Source organism: Myxocyprinus asiaticus, chromosome 29 (genome assembly GCF_019703515.2).
Source record: "Myxocyprinus asiaticus isolate MX2 ecotype Aquarium Trade chromosome 29, UBuf_Myxa_2, whole genome shotgun sequence".
Classification (NCBI taxonomy): domain Eukaryota; kingdom Metazoa; phylum Chordata; class Actinopteri; order Cypriniformes; family Catostomidae; genus Myxocyprinus; species Myxocyprinus asiaticus.
Genome location: NC_059372.1, coordinates 15,585,741 through 15,607,571, shown reverse-complemented (window position 1 = coordinate 15,607,571; position 21,831 = coordinate 15,585,741). Strand labels below are relative to the sequence as shown.

The following is a 21,831-nucleotide window of genomic DNA, read 5'->3' as shown; positions in this document are numbered from 1 at the left end:
AATATGATTATTATGATAATTTTTTTCTTTTTCTTTTTACGATTTCTTCTTATAGTTTGTCTAATGGTACTAAAACAGTTTAAAAATAAAAGTTTTCTGACAATTCATATGTCAGGCTTTACAGGGTTAAGTTCAACTACTTAAGTACATTAGCTCTTCATTAACTAGTATAGGAGGCTGAGGTAGAAGCCGTGGGAAAATATTGTGACTGTAAATAGATGCAGATGTGTGCTACCCACAGCTTGAATCAAAATAAAAGGGATTAGTACAGTGTACAAAGAACAGGAATAGATACACAAGAAAGTATTGTTGATTTTGGGCAATCAGATAAAGGTGTTGCATGTGTGATCACTATTTGGGACTCTCCTTTGCAATATTTAGGTGTTTAAAAAAAGACACTACTGGACCCTAGTGGCCAAATAGGGACTAGTTTGCTCTACCAAATCCAATGTTATCCAATCCAAAATCGGTGACAATTTACAATAAGGTTACATTAGCTAAGATTAGTTAACAACATTAGTTAACATGAACTAACAATAAACAACACTTTTACAGCATTTATTAATCATATTAAACTTAAAAGTTGTATGTTAACATTAGTTAATGCACTATGAACTAACATACACTAAAAATAAAGAATTGTATTTTTATATATTAACATTAACAAAAATGAAATAATTCTGTAAAAGAATATCTTGTTTACTGTTAGTTCATGATACCTAATAATGCATTAACTAATAGTTTGGGTGAAGTGTTAGCCAAAAATCAAAATGATTTGATACGCCTGAACATGTATTGTTAAAGTTTCCTGTTCTGGTTGTGATCAAACTGTATCGGTCCCTTCACAGAGTGGGAAGAGTATAATATAATGACAGCAATACACTTGACTGAAATCTTCATTCATTTAATGGTGCAAAATATGTAGTTTCTTGATCTATAAAACCTTCCCTCTCAAAAACATATTAATTTAGCACAGGTGCCCAGCCGTAGCTCAGAGTTTGAAGAATGCCTCTGGTTTCCCATCCTCCACTGCATCAAAAAAATTCTGATAGTCCTTTGAATGCAAACAAAAATACAAACATACTGATTAACAGTCTTGAAAGAGCTTTTCACAAATAAAAATACAACTTTGGAGGAAATTAGGCTAAAACAGTCTCTTCAAATGATCACTTTTAAAGCATTTTCTCTCAGTCTCAGCCATTAGTAGTAAAGTACATCCAGATGTATTGCAAATAGATGCAGCAGTTTACCTGAAGAGTCTCTGAGATCTGAGCTGTGTCATTATTTGCTGACTTGTGAGAGGTGTGTGCTGTCCTGAGCATCATAAAAATATCAAGATCCCAGGGCAGCAGACAAACAAGTTTTTATCTTTTGGTGTGTGTGTATATGTGTGTGTGTGTGTGCGCACGTGTATGTGTACATATTTATACTACACTGTGGGGACCAAATGTCCACACAAGGATAGTAAAACCTGAGATCATCTACATTGTGGGGACCAGCCAGCGGTCCCAACGAGGGAAATGGCTTATTAAACATACTAAACTATGTTTTTTTGAAAATGTAAAAATGCAAAAAGGTTTCTGTGAGGGTTAGGTTTAGGGGTAGGGTTAGGGTTAGGGGATAGAAATTATCGTTAGATCTGTATAAAATCCAAAAAATGAATGGAAGTCTATGGAGAGTCCCCACAATGATATAAATACATAGTGTGTGTGTGTGTGTGTGTGTGTGTGTGTGTGTGTGTGTGTGTGTGTGTTGTGTGAAGTGTGTGTGTGGTGTGTGTGTGTCTGTGTGTGTGTGTGTATGTGTGTATGCGTATGTGTGTGTGTGTTTGTTGTGTGAAGTATGTGTGTTTGTGTGTGTGTGTGTGTTTGTTGTGTGAAGTATGTGTGTTTGTGTGTGTGTGTGTGTGTGTGTGTGTGTGTGTGCGTGTGTGTGTGTGTGTGTGTGTGTGTGTGTGTGTGTGTTTGTTGTGTGAAGTGTGTGTGTTTGTGTGTGGTGTGTGTTTGTGTGTGTGTGTGTGTTTGTTTGTGTGTGTGTGTGTGTGTGTGTGTGTAGTAATACTGTAGGTGAACATTAAACTGAATTATTTTACTCCAAAACAACTGTGTAAAGAAAGGGATACACTAAGAAGTATCAGACACTATCTATTCATAGATGTAAGGCGTTGTCTGTCTAAAACAAACAGTTAATGAGTGACCAGCATTCCAAGCACTGGAAATTTAATTTGTGCTACATTCATTGCGTGTCTTAAAGGGTGTGATTTAATTTTTAAGTAACTGAACAAGCCCGACTGGTCTCTTTTGTTTATATGGACATGTTTACATTTCAAGTACATTTGTACCTGAGTAGCATTTGTACTTGAGTAGATGAGTAGCATTTACATGTTTTACAAACACTGACGAGGGTTCTTTAAATGGAGTCACACTGCCACACCAAAACCATATAGTGTACTGACAGGTATTCGTTTAGAAGATTTCCACATCAGATCATAGCCTTAACTTGTGTGTTTTCTTCATAACTGTAGCTGACTCATTCTCAGGAAACAGAGCCATAGTGTCACCCCTAGAGTCCCCATGATTTACTACTCATTATTTAAAAGTAAACATTAATTTAAGAAAAAATGCCTGAATTTGGAGTTTGCACAGGCCCTTTCATTACCATTACATTGTATAATATAATATAATATAATATAAAATAGCCTATTTGTAAGATTTACACATTTCAATTTCATTTCAAAATTCCATCAAATTGAATTTTGTAATAAAATTTTTTTAAAATTAATAAAACTTAAATATTATATTAATATAATATAATATTAAATATATATCATCTTTAATTATTCTTTAATTAATCTTTAATTAATTTGGTTAAAAATTACACACATTTTGAAACTGAAATGCGTAAATCTAAAAAAATAGGCTAAATTATTTTTTGAGTATATATACATATATACACATATTGCTGTTTTAAAGATGCAAATGGATGAGGAAGCCAGTGACTCTTAGACAAAACCTAACAAACTCCACCTATCTGCGTATCTAAAATCCACCCTCCCATCTTGAGGCCAGTTTGGTGCTATTAGAATATAATTGATTCATGTATGCACAGCATGGTCCAAGACAAGGCTGCAGGATGAGACTCACCCCACAGTATTTGTCTCCATTAAAGACTTGTGGAGGCATCGCTGAGGGGTTTCCCACTTTTTTCCGCATCTCCTCTTTCTTGTCTGTGCTTTCTGTTATGTCCACCACACGGTACTTGATCTTCTTAGCATCCAGGAACTGAAAAATCTCAGTCTGATGTTGCTTCAGCTTGAGGAAGAGATAAAGATATGGAAAACAATAAACCTTTGACACTGTACATCAAAGCCTATATTCAATCCTGAAAAGTATGAATATGCCTAGGAAATGGATGTTTTAAAAGCAAAAAAACAAATCTGGTTTCTCAAAAATGTGGCAAGAAATTAGAAGTATGTTTATTTCAACCTTTTATTTACTTAAAAGTACATTTTAATCTTTAACCATAAATATGAATGTTCTTCTAGAAAATCTTGTAGGCCTATCATTCAGACACAACCATACACACCCGTAACTTCACATAATCCAAAGAATTTGATTCAACATTTGCTTAACTGTAGAATTAACTTAACTTAAGATCTAAACTGTCTAACAGGTCAAACAATACATAAAGCAATAGTGGTATATACAGACAACATCTGACACATGACACAGTTTAAATCACCAAGTTTCAAACAGCAAGTCATATCAGCTACAAGGAACAAGAGAAGTAGAATATACAGATACACACCTCTCTGGAGCCACTAACACTACTGTAATAGACTGTGATGGACATCTTCAAAAAATCCTAGTTTGTTGAGATTAAAAGCGTCAGCTGAAATAGTTTAGGGTTTCAGTAGGTTGTGTGAATGTGTAACAGCCAACTCAAGGACCAGGTAAGCAAGTTTTGGCATAGTTCAGCTGACAGCTCCACCTCCTTATCAGTCTGTTGCAACACACTCACACACACATGCTCACAAACGCCCACACAAAAATAACATTCCACACCATAACGATGTATTGGCATGCCTTATCTTGCCTATAGGGGTAATATTTTTGGATGAATGTTCAGTCACAGTGCAGACACACATCAGTGAAATTCACTTTCATTATCAGTGCAAATAAGGCACTCATCATTGGAGATTGATAAAGAACATTATAAAAAGAACCTGTGATAGAAACTGATTAAGAATGTCAAAATTAAAAAGAGGCAGATAAATACTGAAGGAGGAAAGAGACTGCACAACACATTAAAGATGCACTCAGTAACTTTTGTTTTTGTGTCATCTTGGACTTACACTGATGCTGTCAAATAACATGATGGCAACTGAGATTAAGCGAGTAGTATTTGGTTGGCCATGTGATTCTTAACATTCTTAACTCTCCATGTAGAATAAAAAAGCTTTTATAAAGTTACTGATATAACTGGAGTCTTCATTTTAATGTGAGTGGTCATGATTTCCTATATATGTTGCACAATTACAATTCATGTCTTTAGAAATTAAACTTTTTCAATGAGGAAAAAATTACGGAGTGCACCTTTAACTACAGTGGCCGAAAATAAGAAAAAAGAGTATTTTGAAAATAAGCCATCATTAAAAATGTATGGCATTACATAAGTCATGGCATTTAAAATAAAACAGATATACTGTTCAAAATTAAGGCAAAAGGCATTTGAACACTTTCTGGTTGTCAAAAGTTATTGGAACATGTCCATTAATGTGTTGAACTACACCTGTGGTTACCCTGCTATAGGACACCTGTGTGAACTTAAGGGAAACTGACTTCATACATCCACTAAAAATGACAGTGGGACCAGTTGGTTAAACGAATATTCTGGGTTCAATACAAGTTAAGCTCAATCAACAGCACTTGTGGCATAATGTTGATTACCACAAAAATTAGTTTAGACTCGTCCCTCCTTTTCTTTAAGAAAAGTAGTGATCGAGGTTACAGTGAGTCACTTACAATGGAAGTAAATGGGGCCAATTTTTGGAGGGTTTAAAGGCAGAAATTTGAAGCTTCTAGTTTTATAAAAGCACTTACATTAATTCCTCTGTTAAAACTTGTGTATTATTTGAGTTGCGAAGTTATTAAAATCATCATTTTTACAGTCGTTTTAGGGCTTTAGGGTTTGTTGACATTACATCGGCATGACAACGAAGTTGTAAAATTGGCTATAACTTTACACAGAGAATGTTATTAAACGATTTTATCATAATAAAATCATGTTAACACACAAATTGTTTATGTCTTGTAGGTATACTTTTGAAAGAGTGAGTATTTTAACATTTACAGATTGGCTCCATTCACTTCCATTGTAAGTGTCTCACTAGAACCCAGATTTTTGCTTTTTTAAAGAAAAGAAGGGATGAGTCGAAATAAATGTTTTTTTTGTTTTGTTTTGTTTTTTTCTTTGTTTTTTTTTTTTTTTTTGGTAATCAACATTATGCCACAAATGCTGTCGGTTAAGCTTAACTTGTATTGAACCCGGAATATTCCTTTAAAAACAACTGCAAAAATGAAAAATGAATTTAATTCTGAGAAGAAGGTCTGGCATCATTTATTTATTTAGTCCAATGAATTTCATAAATTTTTCGAATGACGTTTGAGGCCAGATTGTATATTACACACGGGGCAGACAGCGCCACACATGGTAGGTTAAGATTTTTGTATTCTTTTACGAATAAACCGATATCAAAGAAGTGTTTAAACGTCGTTCAATAACACCTTTTATAAAATAAATTAAACGATTTAAAAACAAGAAAACACTATCAACTGAACCCACAAAAGAGGAACGAAATTGTGACGTGACGCGCATACAGGCAATGAGACAGACACCCTCGGGTCCTTTTGGGCTTAAAACAATGTTGTCGACGTTATGACGTTCCTTTTACTTGCAGTCAGAGGGAAGGTAGGGCAAGTTTCTGGAATCTCTGACAGAATCCGTTTTAAATATCCAACATCGTGTCTTTAAAATGATCAAAAGTATATCCGAAGGAATGGATATTAATATATTGCTCGTTTTGTGGCTTCATTTCAGAAATTCAAGTCTCGCATCCATCGATAATCTACAATGGCCGAGGAAGGGTAAGCGTGGTTGTATTGTCAACTCAATAAGTGTCTGATTTTGACCATTCAGTCACTGCCTTACATATTTTAATGCAGAACATCTCTTGAGGAATGTAAAATGCACTATTACACGTTTTAAATTATATTCAGAATACAGTATGCTCTTAAATGTACACAGATCTCCGTTAATAGAAATATACTATATGAGTGAACTGCACGAAGAACATCTGTTGCACCAGTTTAGTATACCTCGGCTATGATGACTTTTCAATCTTTAGTCGGATACCCCTTCTCTCTAATTATGAGTGAGACATGCAGTCTGATAAGCCGCAGGTTCTCGATTATGTGCTCATACAGCCAACCCTTTTTACGCCCCAATAACAAACTTTTCTATCTCAGCATTGCTGCCGGAGGTGTGATGGATGTCAACACCGCTCTGCCTGAAGTGCTGAAGACCGCACTCATCCACGACGGGCTGGCCCGCGGTATCCGTGAGGCTGCTAAAGCCCTCGACAAGTAAGAGTAGTTGAATTTCTCTAATCAACTTTGTGTATCTATGATGATAATTTGGCTCCCTCTTCTGAAGTCTCTGAGGAAAACTGCCATTTGTTACCCAATTTCTGTCTGAGATGCTGTTGATGTGGCCAGTCATACCTGTTGTAGAAGATTCAATGTTCATGGTGCTTTTCTCTTGTGCCCCACAGGCGCCAGGCTCATCTTTGCGTCCTGGCAGCAAACTGTGACGAGCCCATGTACGTGAAGCTGGTGGAGGCTCTCTGTGCTGAGCATCAGATCAACCTCATCAAGGTGGGCACTTTAGGAATGTTTATTTTTATATATATATATATATATATAAAAATATGTAATTTCCTTTGCAATGTTAGTTTGGTCTTTGGTAAAACCCGCAAATGTCAAGTTATTTTAAAACTGACTTTTGGGGGCCTAGGTAGCTCAGCGAATATTGACGCTGACTACCACCCCTGGAGTCACGAGTTTGAATTCAGGGCATGCTGAGTGACTCCAGCCAGGTCTCCTAAGCAACCAAATTGGCCCGGTTGCTAGGGAGGGTAGAGTCACATGGGGTAATCTCCTCGTGTTCGCTATGATGTGGTTCTCGGTGGGGCGCATGGTGAGTTGTGCGTAGATGCTGCAGAGTATAGCGACGCCTCCACGCGTGCCATGTCTCTGTGGTAATGCACTCAAGCCATGTGATAAGATGTGCGGATTGACTGTCTCAGACGTGGAGGCAGCTGAGGTTTGTCCTCCGCCACCCGGATTGAGGCAAGTCACTTCTCCACCACGAGGACTTGGAGTGAATTGTGCATTCCAAATTGGGGAGAAAATAAAAATACTGAGACATTTATGCCTGGAAATGTATGAATCATGGGGAAATTGTGGACATTTCTAAAGTAAAAAAAAATAAAAGATAACACTTTACAATAAGGTTCTTTTCATCAATATTAATGCAATGGGTATCATGAACAAACAATGAACAATTATATTTTTACGGCATTTATTAATCTTTGTTAATGTTGGTTAATAAAGTTAATTGTTAGTTCATAGTGTAACTAATGTTACCATATACAACTCATTTTAAAAATGTATTCCTATATGTTGAAATTAACTAGAGCTGAAACGATTAGTCGATGTTATCGACGACATCGACAAAAATGGTCAAATTTCGTTGTCATAGTCGTTTGTTCTCATTTAAAGTAACATGATCACAAACTTGTGCGCAAGAGCAGCACTGCAGTTCGTGCCTGACTGAGGAGAGGAAGAATTACACCGCTAACAGTCCAGATGCACTCTAAACTTTCCAAACAACTTCAGGTGTAGATAGTAAAGTATGAGGGAATTATAATACAAAAGAAAATGCAGAAGCACTCTCGTTGTGGAGCTGGAGCTGTCGCTCTGCTGAAGCAAAACTTGCGTGTCGAGTGTATTTAAAAGATGTAATGCCGGGGTGTTTCCTTCAATGCAGTTATATTTACTGCGTTATAGCTTTAATAAAGTTAAAATAATACGGACGCGGATTATGTAAATAACTACAAACTCTGAAACTGGCATTTCTCTGTGCATTCAGCGCCTCTTCTATAACTTCTATAAGCGAATGTCCCGATGTAAGGGGGAGAGATTTAAACTGCACCTGGCTGATGCACACTCATGGGGACGCTCGTCCCTCGAGCACGTGCGCTTAACGCAGCTATATTATAACGTGATGGCTCATGACTTATTGAATCGTATGTGTCGCTGTGCATTTCTTATCGTGAAGAAAATTGGCACAACGCAGCTTTATCAGTAAGAGACAGTTTGATTTTTTTGTGAGTTAAAGTTGGATTGAAGTGAACACATGTGAGAGGGTAGTCTTCGCCCCATTATACACTGCAACAAAATACGTTCTTGTTTTGGCTTTCCAATATAAATATCTAAAACTCCTTTTAAAACAATGTACATTTACTTTAGCAGCTATACTTCAGAAGAAAACACTTATCTGAGAATGTTGAATATAATATTAAAAATACAAATATTTTAAAATATCTAAAAATCCTTTAAAAATAATATGCATTCACCTGAGAAGCAGCATAAAAGATATTTAGACTGCTTTTAGAGAATAGATCTTGAATATAAGTGTATTTTGTCTTTACTGCACTCGCAGAAATATAACAAAGTGGAAAAAATACACTTATATACAAAATACACTTATTCATTCCCAAAGAAAGTCTAAATATCTTGTGTTGCTTTTCAAGTAAATGTATCTTGATAAGGATTTTTAGAATTTTAAATGGAAGAAAAAACACTTGATGATAGGTTTTTTTTTTTTTGCAGTGAAATTCTTTACTGAATTTTATTTTTTTATTCAGTGAATGTCATTTAGAGGTATTTTTAAAAGATGATTTTGTCCCTTTTATTGTTAGTAAGCACGTTTAATACCTTTTAAATTGGGGCACGAACTGAATCTGTTTAGAGCAAATGATTAATCATTGCAATAATCGATTATCAAAATAATTGTTAGTTGCAGCCATAAAATTAACATTAACCAAGATTTATAAATGCTGTGAAAGTGTTCATTGTTAGCTCATGTTAACAAATCGAACCTTAATGTAAAGTGTTACCTATATACTGTATGTAAAATATATTTTATTACAATCTATATTGAAATTTATAATATACATACACGCGTATATCATTTTTTTATATATATACAATCAGTGTATAAAATATTTATACAGTATATTTTTTTGATTGTAATCGGTGTATATATAAAATTGTGTAATTTTTCATTTAAAATCTAGATATTAAAATATTATAGCTGTCAGAATGCGTTAACGCATGCAGTTTAAAATTTAATGTGCTAATTTTTCTTAATCGTGTTTAACATTTCCTATTAATACAGCATAAACACAGGTGTGAAGGGCGGAACCTTTGTAATGTATCCGCCCGGAGTCATCTGACACACGCCATAAACAGACAGCCCCAGAGCCCCTCTTAGCATAATGCGGCGGTGCCATAGACATTCTGTGGGCAGTACTGTAATAACACGCTAGTTGACTGTTACGCTCTCTCCTATGATAGAGCTGCGGATGTTGTCTCGGTAAATAAAAGAATCTCTGACAGCGCTTCCCTTTTAGTGATAAAATGGAGAAAGGAGCTCAACACTGTTTGATGTGCAAAACAAGCCCAAATGGGAGTATTTTTCAGCCTTTGTAAGGCACATTTTAATTACCACAGAAGCACACCAAATCTTAACTACCACCAAAACACAGAATGAAGGTTTTGTTTGCAAGCGTTTTGCATGGTGAGTTCAAAGTGGCGCACAAAGCTTGTGTTGCCGCTTTTTATGCAAATCATGGATGCAGCTTAACGATTGCTGTAACAAAGCGGATAGCCACAGTCTACCATCAGATTAATAATGTGGAGTTTAAGGGATTTAATGCCCATTGCGATGAATATGCAACCTGTGTGGGGGCTAGCATCCGCGCCCAACTTGCCATGCGCCCCACTGACAACGAAACATTATAGTGACTACGAGGAGGTTACCCCATGTGACTCTACCCTCCCTAGCAACTGGGCCAATTTGGTTGCTTAGGAGACCTGGCTGGAGTCACTCAGCACGCCCTGGGATTCGAATTGGCGAATTCCAGGGATGGTAGCCAGCGTCTTTTACCACTGAGCTACCCAGGACCCCCTGGAACTAGTTCTTTCAATTAGTTAAACTCCCATTTAGACTTTGGGAAACGTTTAATGTAACTTGAATGATGATATTTTAGTGCATAATTTGGAAATTGTTAAAGCATTATATTGCTACTTTTTTTTTTTTTATTCTTTCCTGGGGGGGGGGGGGTTGACTAGAAAAGGTGTGTGTGAGATCAAATTTCAGCACTTAAAATTTACGATTAATAGCGACTGACAGCACTAAAAATTTCATTTTATATAACAAGCTGTGTATAAATATGTATAATACATGTGTATGTAAACTTTTTTTTATATTTGCAGTATATAAAATTTTTTTAAATATGCCAGTGTATGTAATTTGTCTCTATACACAATACAGTCTATATATAAAATACTTATATACATAATGTATGTGTAATTTATATAATTATGTAAAAGAATAAATTTATAAAGGTAATGGACACATGCATGTATACATTTATACATGTATATTAACCTATTTAATTTGTTACATTTATAGATTTCTATGTATATTATGAAGATTCAATTTGTATATTTAGCAGAGTTATGTTCTGCTGTAATGTAATTTATTGGCTGAAAATTGCTGTGTGTAGTCTCTCTTTGAAATGATTAAAATCTTATCCTGAATAAGAGTAATTTGGTCAAAAGTTGTGAGTACTTTGGCCGTGATGCCCATGCGGGCATTGGGATGCAGGTTGTTTTGGTGTTGCTTTGTAACATTGTTCTTTCTACTGCAAGTTTCTGTCTACTGCGAGTTTTTTTGTATACCCAATAATTGCAAGGACTTTTTTTTTTTTTTTTGTCCATATTGCCTAGAAAGCTTTCATTTAGTTTATTTGGGCCCATAAGTCTGATTTTGAATGAACATGCAAATTGAATTTCTGCTTATAGGTATGAAGTCACTCAATGCAATGAGCCATTTGTTTTTCTTTCGTACAGGTTGATGACAACAAGAAGCTTGGTGAGTGGGTTGGTCTGTGCAAGATCGACAGAGAGGGCAAACCCCGAAAGGTTGTGGGCTGCAGCTGTGTAGTCATCAAGGTGAGATGGTCAAGTCAGGATCCAGAATACGTTTTTAATTTACTTTGTGTTCCCTAATGTAAAACATAATAGATTGCTGTGAAGCAGCCAATAGCTTCAATTTTAAAAATGCTGTTATTAAAAAGGAATGTACATGCTTCAGCAAGGGTGGTCTAAGCAATTGAATGAATGTTTGGTTGAGACTGGCTCACCAGAATGTGGTTTGTTGTGGGTGGAATTAGGGTGTTTCAGCCAGGTCGAGTCCAGATGCTGGCTCTTTGTGCCCTGTGTCTGTTTTTGATGTCAGGGCAAGATTAAGAGCCTGAACACTAGCCTTGTGACCCTATTGTGGCTACTGAGGTCCCCTGGAAGGGCATCAGCTTGTCTTTTCATACTGAATTTTCTGGATTAGACTTAAGTTCTTTGTAACCAGTATCTTTGCAACATGGAATTGTTGTAAAACATCTTAAATGTTCTATTTTCTTGTTCCCATTTGCAGGACTATGGCAAAGAGTCCCAGGCCAAGGATGTCATCGAGGAGTACTTCAAATCTAAGAAATAAGGCGCCAAATAAAAAATCTATTGGAAACATGTTTGTCAGTGTTTTTGTTTTCAGCTGTATGGAATTTGTTTCTATATCCATGCAACAATTTTAATGGATTTACTTGACTATATGTGATGCAAGCCAACCTTTTGGCTTCATTAGAAATAAACTGTCAATTTTTGTCCCTAAGCTCAGAAGTTTAAAATGAGTGCCTTTTGCACCAGAAATTTTGCACATTGAGTGCTTGAATATTCCACTTTAGATAAGCTGGGTTCCGATGGCCATGGAAAACCTGTAAATGCATTGAGGAATTAAGGTGTTTTCCAGGACTGGAAAAGTTGTGGAAATGTCGTGTGTGTGTATACATGTTTGTGGTTGGCTGTGCTTTAAAATATTTCATTGGCAAGATGTTGCTCTCGTCTTGGAGCAAATGACTTGCTCAAAGCTATAATGCTGTCAATTTGAGCTCTTGATTCTGTTCTTTTCAATTGATCCAAACTTTTTTACAAGTTTGCCTTAATTCATTAGTGGATTGATCTGAATCTTAAGATTTGTTATCCAGTAATCAAACAACTGGAAAAGTAAATGAATCGGTCAAAAACTGGGAACCTTAAATTAAGATCTACCTATGGCAACTGTGGCATACTTTTGATTACCACAGGAAATAAAGTTGGACTTGTACCTTTTATCTTGTAAAAATGCCCAAACAACTAGTATGCTTCCAATGGAAGAATATGGGACAACCTTTGACCCTGTAAGCATATAATTGTCACTTAATCCTTAAAGGGATAGCTCACACAAAAATAAAAATTGTTTACTTAACCTCATACTATCCCAGATGTCTTCTGCAGAACACAAGCTAAGATTTTTAGAAGAATATTCTAGCTTTGTTGGTCCATACAATGCAAGTGAATGGTGGCTAGAACTTTGAAGGTCCAAAAAACAAAGGCAGCATTAAAAAAAAAAAAGCTCCTGTGGTTAAATATCTAAAGAAGTGATATGATAGGGGTGGGTGAGAAATGGATAAACATTTAAGTCCAGCACAAAGAATGCAAATTGCCAAAAACAGAATTTAGAAATATTAGCGAAAGTATAGAATGATAGTTAAAATACCTATATTGCTTCTGAGGACGTTAAGCACAAGTCATATGGATTTCTTTGTCTTTACATGCTTCTTGGACCTTCAAAGATCTGTCCACAATGTACTTGCATTTTATGGACCAACAGAGCCTAAATATTCTAAAAAGCTTCGTTTGTGTTCAGCAGAAGAAAGTCATACACATCCAACTATCTATGACGGATAAGAGGTCATCATACTGTAAGTTTCTGAACTCAAAACTTCCTCATTGCAAAAAGAACATTTGTTGAAAATAAGCTGCCAAAAAGATTCATTCTCTACTTTCTCCACATTGTGATGTCACACTGTGGTAGACATTTGCATCCGACAATAACACATCAATGCCTACTTTACTTATTACGTCCTTGGCCTCACCCGGTAGCAGTGAGATGGCAAGGAAAGAGCAGGTCAGTCGAGCAGAGAGCCAACCATAACACTGGTCGCTTACTGTCAAGTATTAAAGGAGTAGCAGCACCAAAACTGAGCGTTTCTGACAAGGGGGCCAAAATTAGTTTGGAAAATGATGTTTTACAAATATATGTGTTTTGTGCAAAACAAACAAACAACAAGAAAAACTTTACTAATATTATAATTGAACCCTGAAAGAACATATTAAAATAGTGATAAAAAAGGCATGTCACGACCCTTTTAATGGCTTTTAATAAAATTCTAAAACCTTATTTTGCTTCCCATCTGTCAAGACCTCAACTCCAACTGCAAGAATAATGCAGGTTCTCTCCTTGGACTGTAATTGTTTTTCCACCAGAGGCACCAGTCAACCAGTTCTGACAATAGTTTTTAAATATTTAGAAAATTGAGAACTCAAAAAAAAAAAACAAAGTCAAATGTTTACATTTTTATCTACATACATTCTCAAAATAAAAACGGACACAAAACATTTTATAAGGCACAACAAATTATACAGACTTTTTGACAAAAACTTACAAAAGACAATCAAAACAATACAATGCAAAAACAGCATCCTTAAGTGTTTAATCTTATTACTGTAAAATAATTTACATGAGTTATGGGTCGATTCTAAATGATCCTTATTTAGAGTACAGAGCTTCAGTTGTTTAAGTAGAGGTGTAATAGAGTAAGTCTACAAACTGTGATAATGTTCCTGTAGAAGAGTGAGAATAGATTGGGACTTAAGTAGTTTTCTGTTTGAGTGAACGAAAGGGATACCCCACTCCCCACGTTCAGAAATGTAGACATAATGCAGTGTATAAGTGATGTAAGACCTTAGTAAGCTCTTCACAAGCCTTATTTGACCATGGTAATCCAAATTTCCCTTTTCCTAGTCTGTCCTAATCTTCTTAAGTGCAGAATTATCTAAAAAAGCCAGAGTTTTCTTAAAAATAATCAAAAAGACATCAACAACATAAAAGAGATTGCAGTGTACTCTTGTTCTTAAATAGTTGTACAAAAAAAGGCCTATGATACAGGTGTCGAGTGTTACAGGTACTCAAATTCCAGTGCTTGATGGAGGGCAAGCAGGTCAGAGTGGCTGGATATTCGCCAGAAGGGCATGTTGTGCTGTAGGGAGAAATAGATTGTGACATGTGAGCAAGTACTGTACATGTATGTTGGGAAAGTTGAGAGAGCGCCTGAAACACAGCTTAAAATTTCCAACAATCCGTGCATTAATTCACTCATAATTGATAGGTTTCTTTGAGCCAGTTATAGAGCACTACAGTGCCCGCCCACTTTTTCAGTCTCCTTGGTTCTGGAAGTTTTGTTCCCTTACATTTTTTTACTTAGGGATTTCATAAACTTTACAAACTTTGAGTTGAAGCAAAACAATTATTTGAAAATTGAACAAAAAGACAAAGGGCCAAGACTGTAATTCCACATCTTTTAAGAGGGAAAGAACTACAATCCTATAAAGCATTGCCAATGACATAATGGAATAATAACAATGGAAAAATATAAAACTATTGATTTAATGTTGTTGATTAAGTATTTAAACAATATATTTAAATTTTATTACAAAATATTGAGATACAGTGGCAAGAAAAAGTAGGTGTACCCTTTGGAATTACCTTCATTTATGTATAAACTTGTCTTAAAATCTTCATCAATTTGTCTTCATCTAAGTTACAATAATGAACAAACACAATCTGTTTTAACTAATAACACACAAGTTACTGTATTGTTCTTGTATATATTAAATACATCATTCAAACATTCACAGTGTAAGTTGGAAAAAGTATGTGAACCCCTAGGCTAATGACATCAACAAAAGCTAATTAGAGTCAAGAGTTAGATAGGAGGTGTGGGTTAGAGCTACTTTGACTTATAAAAAGCACTCAAACATTTTGAGTTTGCTATTCACAAGAAGCATCTGCTGACGTGGACCATGATTCGATATTCATCTGTCCACAGTTAGACAAATTGTCTATAAATGGAGACGATTTAGTACTGTGGCTACTTTCCCCAGAAGTGGGTGTTCAGCTAAGATGACTCAAAGGGCACACCACAGAATGCTCATTGTGGTAAAAAAGAGTGACAGCTAAAGACTTCAAGGAATCAATGGAACTGGTTAACATCATAGCATCATGATTTATGGCTGCTTTGCTGCTTCGGGGCCTGGACCGCTTGCCATCAAGCAAAACATTTATTCCCAAGATTATCAAGATATCCTACAGGATAATGTCAGGGTGGCTGTGCACCAGCTGAAGCTCAGTAGAAGTTGGGTGATGCAGCAAGACAATGACCCTAAACATCAAAGTAAGTCCACTACAGAATGACAGAATGAAAAAATTCCACCTTTTGGAGTGGCCCAGTCGGAACCTAGACCTTAACCCAATAGAGATGCTGTGGAATGACATCTAGACAGCCGTTCACACTAGACATCCTAAAAATATGGCTAAGCTGAAGCAGTTCTGTAAGGAAGAATGGTCCAAATTTCCTCCTGAACATTGTGCAGGTCTAATCAGCAGCTACCGAAAATGCTTGGTTGAGGTTTTTTTCTACCAAAAGAGGATTGACCAGTTATTAAATCCAAGGGTTCACTTAGTTTTTCCACAGAATTGTGAATGTTTAATGGGATGTGTTTAATAAAGACATGAAAGATTATAATTGTTTGTGTGTCGTTAGCTTAAGCACATTGTGCTTTGTCTATACTAGTAACTTTGATGAACATGAGATCACATTTTATGACCAATTCTTGACACTGTATATGCAAGTATATAAGTGGTATGGGGGGCCTGGGTAGCTCAGCGAGTAAAGACGCTGACTACCACCCCTGGAGTCGTGAGTTTGAATCCAGGGTGTGCTGAGTGACTCCAGCCAGGTCTCCAAAGGAACCAAATTGGCCTGGTTGCTAGGGAAGGTAGAGGCACATGGGATAACCTCCTCGTGGTCGCTATGATGTGGTTCTTGCTCTCGGTGGGGCGTGTGGTGTGTTGTGCATGGATGCCGCGGAGAATAGCGTGAAGCCTCCACACACGCTATGTTGCCACGTGATAAGATGCGCGGATTGACGGTCTCAGACGTGGAGGCAACTGAGATTTGTCCTCCGCCACCCGTACTGAGGCGAGTCACTACGCCACCATGAGGACTTAGAGCGCATTGGGAATTGGGCATTCCAAATTGGGGAGAAAAGGGGAGGGAAAAAAAAGAAAACAAATTATATACACTATATGGCCAGAAGTTTGTGGACACCCCCTTCTAATTAACGAATTTGGTTACTCCATTAAATCCAGTAAAAAAAATCTTAATGTTTCTTTATGTAATGGCTTGGGCTTTATGTGCTTCCAAATTTGTGGCAACTATTTGGGGATAGCCCTTTTCTGTTCCAGCATGACAATGCCCCTGTGAACAAAGTGAGGTCCATAAAGAAATGGTTTACTGTGTCTGGCGTGGAAGAAATTGACTGGCCTGCACAAAACCCAAACCTGAACCCCCCTGATCACTTTTGGGGTGAACTGGAACAGCAACTGTAAGTCAGGCCCCATTGACCAATATCAGTTCCTGACCTCACTGATAGGCTTGTGTCTGAACGAGAGCAAATCCCTGCAGCCATGTTACTACATACAGAATAGTGGAAAGCCTTCCCAAAAGAGTGGAAACTGTTATTACAGCAAAGGGGGAAATGGCTTAAGGTTTTGAAATCAAATGTTCATCAAGCACATATGGTGTCCACAAACTTTTGGCCATATAGTGTGTGTATATAATATATATATATATATATATATATATATATATATATATATATATATATATATAAGTAGTATGAGAGGGTAGGGAGACATCATTCACATTGCATCACGGAAGTGTGCGGTTGCTGCAAAGCTCTTTTGATGTGCTTTGTTCACTGTGATTCTCTGATTGATGGATCGTTTCTCTTCAGGATCATGGGTAATGTAGTTCTTCACAAGTAATTCGCTATTAAAAACTATATAAAAACGAAGCTTCTGGCTTCAACAGAAGCATATATCAATTAACAACCTTGGAGCTCATGGTAGGTCTGCTTTTTAAGGATTACAAGTTATTATTAAAAATCTATGGAGAAAATGAATGGCATTTTTAATTCTGGAACCAGGCAGTTGCACTGATATTTTGGCCATGATTAGTTAAATGTTCATTAAAATAGTTTGCTGCAATCCTGTTTATGTGGTAAGAAAACTGACAACCAGACACATAATTTTTTTTTATAGCTGTCTCATAATTTTTTTTTATTTGCCCACAACTAACTACACAGGGTTTATAAAAAGATTAGAATTATGCTACATGCTACAAGGAAGGTTAAACCAAAGTTTACCAACCCTTAGTTATTAGCAGTATAACCATTTACAAAAAAACATCAACTATTAGCCAAAAGTGATTTGGACAATATCATAAAAAACATTTTTTCTTTCTTTTGCAAAATATACATGATATTTTGATTTGAGTCATCGCACAATTTTGTTTAGAAATACACCACAGTAGTTTTCTAGAACAAAATTATTCAACTGGATCTTGAGGTGCTGCATCTCAGCATATATTTTACAGGAGGTTTAATTGATATAGTCTGAGCTAATATTGGACAGAGTCGATCTTGATACCCTTAAAAAGAAGACCAAAACTAAATGCAGTCTTCATCTGGGCTACCAGCCAAATGTGATTCCTTGAAAAATCATAGCAGACATTAGTACTGGAAGTTCACAGAGTCTGCACATTGTGAGTGATGTAATGTTTTGATCAGACCCTAGAGAACCATCAGCTGAATAGCTCTGTTCTACATCACTTGGGATCTGAGAAGGAAAAGCAGCTGGTCTCAGATTAACATAGAAAAGCAACTCAATCTGACATCCAGATTGAAACTATAGATGAGAAAATGAAGCACACAAGCTGCTGGGCAATTTCCATTCAAAAGTGAGCATCTACTCAAGTGAGTACTCTGAATGGGGCAGGGCATTACTGTCTCATATGTGCACATTTGGAACACCCTACAGAAATGTTAAATGTCACAGCCACTTTATTTTGAATCAGAATGTTATCTTGATAACACTGCAGCAAATTCAAGATTATAAATTTGTTTGTTGTGGCAAATAAAACCTTTTCATCATATATGTGTCTTTACTTTAAATATATTTCAAATGGTCTACTCTCTCTGTATGGCCATAAATGAAAATTCTGTCATCATTTACTCAAACTCATGTTGTTCCAAACATTTATAACTTACTTTCTTTTGCAGAACACAAAATGTTAGTTTGTTAGTTTCAGTCACCATTCACTTTCATTGCATCTTTTTTCAATACAATGAAAGTGAATGGTGACTGAGGCTGTCATTCTGCCAAACATCTCCTTTAGTGTTTCATGAAAGAAAAGATAGTCATATGGGTTTGGAACCACCCCATATTTTTCAAACCAGTATGGATTTCTTAAATTTCGTTTTGTTACTAATAATGCCTCAAATTACGGTCTGTTCCTCACGTATGGCCTTTTTGATACTTTTACGGAGCTTTTGCGTCCTTTTTGAAGCTTGAAATCTCCAGTCCCATATAATTGTAATTGCATTTAAGAGTGACTAGTACATTTTTCAAAATATCTGCTTTGTATTACATAGTCAGACATTCATACGGAGTAAATGATGATTGAATTTTCATTTTAGGGTGAACTAACCCTTTAAGTAAAAACACAGCAAAGATGAAAATATGTAAATATATCAGGAATATTTTCTGCTGATAGTCTTTGGGTGTACGAGCGCAATGGATGGTTTAAAAATCTCAGGTAAAATCTTATATTACCTCAGGTTTAAAAATGAATTGTGAGGAATAACATACACATAAACGGCAAAATTACTTCCTCAATTGACCACTGTCTGTACACTTCACTAATTACCTTGAGGAAGAACCCTTTGTGAAGGGATTTAGTTGCTCACTTTTGTTTGGAACTACCCTACGTGTAGCACCCCCCTTCCCGCAATACCCTTTAAGGGCGCAACACTGTCTTTTACTGCCTAATTAAAGCTCTACAGCACACACAGGCAGGTCCAATCTGAGAAGTCACACACTGCTACTGGTTCATCTAGGGGTCGTTACCTTGGCAGCGGCCTGCTCCTCTTCTACACCATCCCCAATAACAACATACACTACCTTCCTGCCAAACCTCTGCATTACCCGTTCAAAGCAACTCTCTTTGCCTGCAACATAAACAAGGTGATAGGTCAGAGGATGGGGTCAGAGGTGAGATTTTACCTGGCTGGCTGCATGCTCCTCATCACGCCCATCGCCAATCACAACATACGTAATGTTAGTGCCAAACCTGGATACTATACGTTCAAAACAGCTCTCTTTACCTGTGGAAACAAGGCATACACTTAAACCTTTAAGGAATAGGGAAATGAAAACACTCAATAATTTAATCACCCTCATGTTGTTTCAAACCTGTATGGAATAGGTTTGGACTTTATTAATGTCTTATATTTCGGTCTGTTACTAATTAATAGAGGTAGACCAATATTTCTGTTTTACCGATTAATCGGTGCCGATAGCTGTTTTTTAAAAAAAAAAAAAAATCATTATCAGCAAAAATCGATGCCGATAGTTGCCGATAGTTAATTTTATTCCTACAGTATAACAGAAGCATCTAGAAGTGAAAAAACAAAAAAACAATTACTGACACCTAGTGGGGATTTGTTATACCTAAATCTTTCATCATTGATAATATCCATACCTATTTTTATCTGCACTTGAATGCATATTTTGTTATTTTGATTAGATAAATCAAGTGTTCTAAATTGAACAAAAAGCATGCAAAGAAAAATGTGACTATATAGAAATGTGCCCCGCAGCACATATAACGTGGCTCCAGCTTTATTGTGAATAATAATAAAAATCCTCAATCTGGTGATTATTGGCTATAAAATTGAGTAAAAACTTAAATATAGACCATTCTAACTGAGCCAATTCTCTGTCATTTCAAAATAAGAGTCCCAAAAATAAGTGTATTTCAGGCTTGTTTATTGTTAAAAGTCCTTCATTTTTGCTGGTTATTATTGTAATTTGGTTGCACAATAGACTGAATCTGGAATTTTGTTCATTTTGGACTCTTGTATCCTCTGTCTGTGCTCGTTGTAGTACGAAAAGACAAAGAAAATTGATTTAAAAAACTATCGGCAGATTAATCGGTTATTGGACTATTCCACTACCTAAGTTCTCGGTATCTGCAAAATCCACTATTGGTCGACCTCTACTAATTACGGCTTAAATTTGGTCTGTTCCTCACCTAAAGCAATTGGAGTATAATGCAAAAGTCGTAAGGACCAGTCTCATTTTTTTATTTATTTATTTTTTCTCCCAATTTGGAATGCCCAATTCCCAATATGCTTTTAAGTCCTCGTGGTCGTGTAGTGATTCACCTAAATCCGGGTGGCAGAGGATGAATCCCAGCTGCCTCCGCATCTGAGACCATCAACATGCGCATCTTATCACGTGGCTTGTTGAGCGCGTTGCCTCGGAGACATAGCGCGTGTTGGGGATCCACGCTCAACTCACCACACGCCCCACCGAGAACGAACCACATTTTAGTGACCACGAGGAGGTTACCCCATGTGACTCTACCCTCCCTAGCAACCGGGCCAATTTGGTTGCTTAGGAGACCTGGCTGGAGTCACTCAGAATGCCCTGGGATTCAAACTAGCCTACTAGCGAACTCCAGGAGTGGTAGCCAGCGTCTTTTACCACTGAGCTACCCAGGCCCCCCAGTCTCGTGATACTTTTATGGTGGTGTTGCATTTCTTTTCCAATTCCATAGAAAACAGTGACCAGCATATAAACATCTCATTTTGTGTTACATGAAAGAAGAAAGTCAAATGGGTTTGGAACAACATGAGGGTGAGTAAATGATGTCTGAATTTTCATTTTTGTGCAAACTATTCCTTTAACACACATTGACAAGCACACTAAAAAAAGCCAGATTACATGGAGTAATCATAAATAACTGTAAAAATAGAGAAAGAAAGAGAGAGAGAGAGAGAGAGAAAGGAAAAAAATCAAAAATTGGAGGGAGATGAAGGAATAGAGAAGCAAAGTCAAAGAGTTCAATATGTAGAAAAACAGAGACGAAGAAGGATTTTTTTCCCCCAAAAAGACATGAATGCAAACCGACAATCACTGTTGCAAACACATACACAAACCCTGACCTCCGAGACAATTTAGTCTTGCTGTAACCATGACAACTTTAACAAGCACTGGGTTTGTGGAAATATGTGTACAGTATCAGACTTTGGGTCAATAAGACAAAGGAACTTGGACTAGTCAAACAAGATGATAGATTAGATTTGAATCAAAAGTCTCCTTCAATAAAAGATTTTTACAACTTGCATAAAGGTAGCATAA

General features: G+C 36.5%; 3 protein-coding genes and 2 non-coding genes across 15 annotated transcripts in view; 3 read left to right on the top strand and 2 right to left on the bottom strand.

Moving 5' to 3' along the window:
- Positions 1 to 888: 888 nt before the first annotated feature.
- Positions 889 to 3,975, bottom strand: zgc:153284 (uncharacterized protein LOC751696 homolog). The gene is made up of 3 exons (XM_051662967.1): positions 3,808 to 3,975; positions 3,144 to 3,311; positions 889 to 1,054 (listed from the first exon to the last, which is right to left on the bottom strand). The coding sequence occupies exons 1-3, from the start codon at positions 3,850 to 3,852 to the stop codon at positions 992 to 994; spliced, it is 276 nt and encodes a 91-aa protein (XP_051518927.1). The 5' UTR covers positions 3,853 to 3,975; the 3' UTR covers positions 889 to 991.
- Positions 3,976 to 5,890: 1,915 nt separating this feature from the next.
- On the top strand, positions 5,891 to 11,931 carry rps12 (ribosomal protein S12). Its single transcript, XM_051662961.1, has 6 exons — positions 5,891 to 5,970; positions 6,100 to 6,146; positions 6,528 to 6,644; positions 6,833 to 6,935; positions 11,262 to 11,363; positions 11,842 to 11,931. Exons 2-6 carry the CDS (start codon positions 6,133 to 6,135, stop codon positions 11,902 to 11,904), a joined length of 399 nt encoding a protein of 132 aa, XP_051518921.1. The 5' UTR covers positions 5,891 to 5,970; positions 6,100 to 6,132; the 3' UTR covers positions 11,905 to 11,931.
- On the top strand, positions 6,382 to 6,456 carry LOC127420619 (small nucleolar RNA SNORD101). The gene has a single exon (XR_007893834.1). It is a non-coding gene; the product is annotated as a small nucleolar RNA SNORD101 (small nucleolar RNA).
- LOC127420617 (small nucleolar RNA SNORD100) lies at positions 6,678 to 6,762 on the top strand. Its single transcript, XR_007893832.1, has one exon. It is a non-coding gene; the product is annotated as a small nucleolar RNA SNORD100 (small nucleolar RNA).
- A 1,913-nt stretch (positions 11,932 to 13,844) lies between the features above and the next one.
- eya4 (EYA transcriptional coactivator and phosphatase 4) overlaps positions 13,845 to 21,831 on the bottom strand; it is a 59,809-nt gene continuing 51,822 nt past the window's right edge. For 6 of the 11 annotated variants that reach the window (XM_051662939.1, XM_051662941.1, XM_051662942.1 and 3 more), the window contains 2 exons: positions 19,690 to 19,790; positions 13,845 to 14,542 (listed from right to left, as the gene is read on the bottom strand). In XM_051662939.1, the coding sequence (XP_051518899.1) occupies positions 14,462 to 14,542; positions 19,690 to 19,790 (182 nt within the window). In that variant the 3' untranslated portion in view covers positions 13,845 to 14,461. Of the gene's footprint in view, positions 14,543 to 19,533; positions 19,635 to 19,689; positions 19,791 to 21,831 lie in introns of all 11 variants that reach the window. The other 5 variants (XM_051662937.1, XM_051662940.1, XM_051662943.1 and 2 more) reach the window with 1 other exon arrangement.